General features: G+C 39.0%; 1 protein-coding gene across 4 annotated transcripts in view; it reads right to left on the bottom strand.

The window, feature by feature from the left end:
- Positions 1–544: 544 nt before the first annotated feature.
- TBC1D30 (TBC1 domain family member 30) overlaps positions 545–6,000 on the bottom strand; it is a 52,963-nt gene continuing 47,507 nt past the window's right edge. For 2 of the 4 annotated variants that reach the window (XM_040063140.1, XM_040063143.2), the window contains 3 exons: positions 4,713–4,919; positions 4,465–4,521; positions 545–3,140 (listed from right to left, as the gene is read on the bottom strand). In XM_040063140.1, coding sequence (XP_039919074.1) covers positions 2,368–3,140; positions 4,465–4,521; positions 4,713–4,919 — 1,037 coding nt within the window. In that variant the 3' untranslated portion in view covers positions 545–2,367. The remainder of the gene's footprint in view (positions 3,141–4,464; positions 4,522–4,712; positions 4,920–6,000) is intronic. The other 2 variants (XM_040063142.2, XM_040063144.2) reach the window with 1 other exon arrangement.

Raw genomic sequence — 6,000 nt, 5'->3', positions numbered from 1 at the left:
AGGCTCAAGGAGAACAAAACGTTTACAGAGCAGACTGCCACCATCATACTTCCCAGCACCCTCAGTGCCGCAATGCCACTCTTCCAAGCACAACTTGCTTCATCACTAGACCTCATATGCTGTAGGCATTCTTTTACAAAAAATAATGTGAAACTTAGCTGGAGTTCTGATGTTCTGTCTCAGCACTAAGCAATGAAGTTGCTTTTGCTGTATGTTCCAACAGTATTTCAGGTAGAGAATGAGGTTCAGAAATGTACCTTTGAGGTAGCTAACACGACATTCTATTTTCTCATCAAGTAGTACTTTAAGGAGATTTCCTGCAGCAAGCATCATCAAACTAATGCACTGAGTAGCTGTGGTTCCTTCATCTCAATCCTAACAGTCCAAGACCTGAGTGCACACTTGTAAATTATTATTTGTTCTGAATCATTAGAATGTGTTGTTCTCTCCCCAGACCTACATCCACGCATAATTTACTGATTTCCCACTGCTTACTGCATAAAATGTTGAAAATTCATGCACATACTTGGACCATTTTAGCAGGTTTTGCAGACTGACAGTCCTTTTATTTGTATGGGTTCAGCATACAGCCACATGATACACTGAAGCTAAGAAAAATTGGGGAAGATGATTCAGAGGAAAATTTTTGAGAAGTCCATTCCTTCTAATTCAATGCAAAACCAAATCACATACAGTCCATAATAAGTGACTAAATTCTACATTATTTTAAATTTACTTAATGCTGTAAGTAATCATTAGTGACAATACTACTATCACCTGGAAAAAAGGCAGGGCAAGATCTGATCTACATCTGTTTTATATTTATAGTGTTCATACTTATATACTATTTTATATGCATACATTCATATGAAACAACAGCAAAATAAAACTGTTCCTACAACAATGGACAGAGTACATTGTACAGCTTATAAGTTATGTTATGTAGTGAAACTGGTGTCACATATCACAGGTTATGGAATACATTAATAGACAATGATATATTAATTTGAAAATTTAACAAAGAGATTTTAAAAGCAAGTAAGATATTACATACAAGGGTGCTGATTCATCATTACCGCAGTTTAAAATATTGGCCCTTTCATGCCACAGGAAACTTGGAATCAAGGTAATGAATCACAGTCAGTACATACCATTTGACAGAGCTGCAACGATTTAAGAGCAACCTGAATTTCTTGGAGTTTGAGTACTTGATTTTGCAATCCTGAAGTTGAATTATCTATGTTTAGTTTCTCTGTCTGTTTCTGTTATATATAAATACTTGTCTTACGGTATTTATCAGCTCTGCTTTTTGATTTGGAAATAAAAACTTGGTTTATCACTTTCTTTCACACCAAAGAGGAACCAAGACATGGAAGCCCAAGGGCACATCCCACTAACATAGTGGCTGATGTGTTGGCTTTTAATGGGAAGTGGCACTCTAAGTATCTAATCACTCTATTTATAGAATTTAAACCCCTAAACTACTTTGGAACATTCATATATTTTACCTACTGCTAAGCTGTCAAATATTATTTAACTATAAATCTAATCTAGATAATAGCTTTAAAATCCATTGAAGCCAAGATGCATCAGAATAATAATCATACAACTATACAAATAGTTGTACATAATTCCTAATTTTACAGTGCTGCAACTCTCCAGCAGTAAGTAACAGAAATGTATGTATGTACACACGTAAGGGAAGGAGCAAACCTATGTTGTGGATGGAATTATATCTGCTGTTCTCATGCTTAATATTTAGGTTTATATTAAAAATAGTATCAGCAGAGAATTGCTGTGGGAAGAGAAGCAGAAAATGTTGTTCAAGAGTATCTCAAGCCAGATGTCACAAAGTGACACTTTTGATTGCTAGAGCTGCTTGTGCTTTTGTAAGTTGTGGCTTCTCCAGCTACTCCTGGAGTGTGATGATGAGGTTGGATGGGGAAGCTGTTTAACAGTCACAAAAACTGTTACACCTGTCTGCTGCACTGGACAATTTGTCCTTCAAGCTCAGAAAGGCAGGAGACAGCCATGGGGGGCTGAGGGGTTAAAGGCAGCTGGTGATTTAATGTCTGAGTTAGACTTTAAAAAACAGTATGCTTCACATTGCAAATTAATATTTATTTTACACAGGACTATCGGAATTAACAATACGGTGCCAGAGTGCATCTTCACTAACCTACCCCATAACAACACAGAAGTAAAATTTTCAATGACATATTTATATATCTGGTAATCACTTTTGTCCCTGTTACTTAATTAGCAATTAGAAATGCTTTGGGACACACATACACATGCACACATTAAAAAAAAAGGCAATACAAATTCATTTGTTGATGTCAGAAACAGTAAGTACCAGGTAGCACATCATCGTTTCCTGGTGCCACTGTTGCCAGTGGTAGATTTATTGAAACTTCTGCTCATTTGTGGGAAGTGCACGGTTGGTGTTCTTTCAGTGGGGCCGTATAGCCCTAAATTCCTGGCTGTAGCTGACTTTCGAAGAGGCTTGACACTGGGAAAAGGATTGAAGATTTGTGGCTTTGGGTTCCCAGGCTGGGGCGATTTAGCCAGGTTTCCATTGTCTCTGGCTGAAGTGGAAGACTCTGATAAACGTGGCTGGCTGGGCTGATGGGATGTTGGTTCCACGTCAGTTTGGGTATCTGAGGTGAGTTCCAGTGCTTCCAGTTTTAGCTGAACCACGGACATGTTTGTACCGCTGTCCGTAGAGTCTGGCTCAGTCGACTGCTGGTCGGCTTTCCTAGTAGTCCTGTCATCCAAATCACCTTCTTCTCTTTCTCCAAAGTCAGAATGCTTGGAATTCTCCTCCTTTGCACCAGGACTATTAGTTTTACAGCCCTCACTCTGCTCATCTATTAGCCCCACGGTATCCCCGTAGCCTTTGGCCCTAGCAATGTTCTTCCGATGGACTCGTATGTGAGTGCGCCATGGAGAGTTCAGTTTTGTTTTAAGATCTTCTTGGGGAATGGGAGACATCTTCCCTGTAGCATGGCTTGGGATGTGAATAACAGCATTTTTGAGAGACTTGTTATTCAATTTCATCTTCTTTCCTAAAAGGAGGTGGTTTATCACTGGGGAATGGTTTACCTGAGAAGGGAGGAGGCTGGTAACTGGCCCCTTGTCTGAAAGAAAGCATTTAAAAGAAACATCATATTGTTAAAGAACAAAACAAATTAACGTTCTAAGGATCTACCACCACCAAATTTAATACCATTCTTAAGGTATGGCAAAAGTTTGTAGGACAGAATGTATTTAAAAAAAAAAAACCTCCCAAACTTAAAAATCATCACTGAATTTCACTTATGTCTTAGAGTTGGGCACAAAGCAGCACCTTCTATATAAGAATTTTCTGCCTCCCCTCACTGCTTTGCACCTGTGGGTAAGTCCTGAGCCAGGAATACCATGAAAATAAACCATTAAAAAACCCAGCTTCTTGATTTTTGGAATTGCACTAAAACTGATAGTTAAACATAGATATTGGCTTCTGATATTTCCCCTCTCTTTCATTTCTCTTCCAACAGCAAGAGGCTATTCAGTGTCCATATGAGGTCAGTCACATAAGCTTCTCCATGAGGCTTGTGTGACTGGAAAATGGAAAATGATTTGAAGTACTTTTAATGCATAAAACCATGCCTCATTAATCCAGAGAAGTAGACTCAGAATTAGTGATTAGATGACAGTTTGATTAAATGACAAACCCAGCCCTGTACCATGATTAGTAAGATTAGAAAGATTCGTGTTTGGAAGGTAGGGGTTGGCATCCTTGGGAATCAACATTTTACTGTTTGCACTGTTTCTGCTGGAAACAGCCTTTGTTCAAAGCAAACATTTCAGTAATATTAAAAAAAAAAAAAATCCTTCTAAATCATGTAAATGAAAAATTGCAGCTCCATATATTCCAATGCTCCTGCTAGCACAGGTTTAGACAATCCAGAAGAGAAATAAAAATTCTCCACAGTGACCCATTTGCCTGGTTCACTGGTGAACTTAGATGACACCTAAGCAGGGAGGAATGAGTGGGGTGAGCCATGCCCATCTTGTACACCCAGTAAAACCTGCAGCTGTACATTTCATACCAACCCCTGCATTGCTAAGTCTGACAATTAGGAAGACAGACTCCATAACATGGGTTGTTAAACAAGGGACTGATGTCCAGCTCAGTCCTCACAACAGTATTGTTATGGCTAGGGAAACTGCCAGCCACAGTGGAACATCTAAGCCAGCTCCTTCAGTTGCATAATTTGCTGGGCCCAGATGAATTTAGATGAGTTTGGATAACACAGACCAGCTAGGAATCTACCTGACACAGGATCTGAAGCATCCTCATCTCTGCATGCACTTTTTCCAGCGCATCAATATGTCAATTCCAAGAATGCCAAAGACTTAAAGTTTTAAATCAAAGAGATCAACACAAGGCACCCAGATAGCAAAGCCACATTTAAATACCATTGTTTAGTTGGTCCCTGGGACCTAAGAAAACCCCAGGGTCATCATCTTCAGATCCTGACAAAAGAAGAAAAAATATCACCTTCTTGTTTTCTGTCTGCATGAAGTGGTACCACTTTACTAGTAATTTTATATATTTCATCCGTCTTTCTTATTTTGTCTATTGGGTAAAATGTAAAAGAATGTCATTTGCCTGATGAAGTTAGTTTGTAATAAATCAGGAAATGCAGCATGTTTTGATGTGTTACCTGCTCTGATATACACATGGTGAACCTGCTGTTGCTGCTTCTTCTTTATCCTGGAATATTGCTTCTTCAGTGCATTAATATCAGTGGTCATACGCTCCATCATCATGCTGTTAAAAGCAGTGTGATAGTCACTTCTGCAAGAGTCTATTGCTCCTGGACTTAATTCTGCAATGTTACTGGAACCAAGACTTTGTTCTTCATTCTGATCTGTAGAACGAGGGAATAAAGTGGAGGTGAGGAGTAAATTGGCATACTCAAGAGATATATCTATATTTCTGTAGATTATTTCCAAGGGAAGTCTATATCTGATTCCTACCATCTTATTTAACTGTAGTCTTTAATTAAAAGTTTATTATAATACGCATATTTAACTAAGCTGTGCTATTTACAGTAAGTATTATAAATAGCACTAGTGCTTAAGAATAGCAAGGGTTTGAGGGGAGGTTAAAGAGTACAAAAGTCAATTAACATGGCAATGCAAAGTTATAAGCACAGCTCTTCAAATATCCAAAAGTACATCAAGCCACCACTGAAGTAATTAAATAACAGATAATTAAAGATACTCTGTTGCTGTTAGAGGCCAACAATGCAAGTTATAAAATGCATTACAGTTAAGCAGGCATGAGATTAAACAACCACTCTAGTGCTACCAGCAAGAAGCATCAAGAAACAGAACACCACAGGGAGAAAGCTGCTAGTAGCAACAAAAGGGATAGGCACAGAGCAGCTGAGGATCAGACAATTCGAGAGTGTCTCTGATGAACAGCTGCAGAGCAACAGCAGCAGGGCAATTTGTTTTCACAGCTGTTTCTGATGCACCAGCCTGGCACTCCAGGGTCAGGGGGATAATTCTTTTTCAAGGAATGTTTATTTGTCTTTGGCTTAGTTTGCAACAGCAGTTTGATGTTCTGACTAAGTGCTAGTTAGAAGCCATAGGTAGAGAGTCCCTCCGGAAGGGAAAAACAAAACACCACAGCAATCGAGAGGACAACTGCAGCTCACAGGTCTCAGCAAAACCAAGACACAAGAACAATGAAGCGTGAACAGCAACTGTTACATCAGTCTGGGGGGTTTTTTTGAGGGTAAGGTGGTGGTGAACTGGGGATAAATAAAAATAGCCTCTCCCAAGATACTGTGTAATCATTGCTGATCCAGTATCATTTCATAAAGGCTGCTGCAAGTTCACAAATGTTCTTTGCTTTTCTTGTATGGATCAACATTTTGTACTGCTTATAGAGAATTTGCACTGTTGTACACACAATGCTGTCAAGAAATTTTATTTCAGCGC

The sequence above is a fragment of the Hirundo rustica genome, chromosome 4 (genome assembly GCF_015227805.2).
Source record: "Hirundo rustica isolate bHirRus1 chromosome 4, bHirRus1.pri.v3, whole genome shotgun sequence".
In the NCBI taxonomy this organism is placed as follows: Eukaryota; Metazoa; Chordata; class Aves; order Passeriformes; family Hirundinidae; genus Hirundo; species Hirundo rustica.
This window is presented reverse-complemented; position numbering and strand designations above follow the sequence as displayed.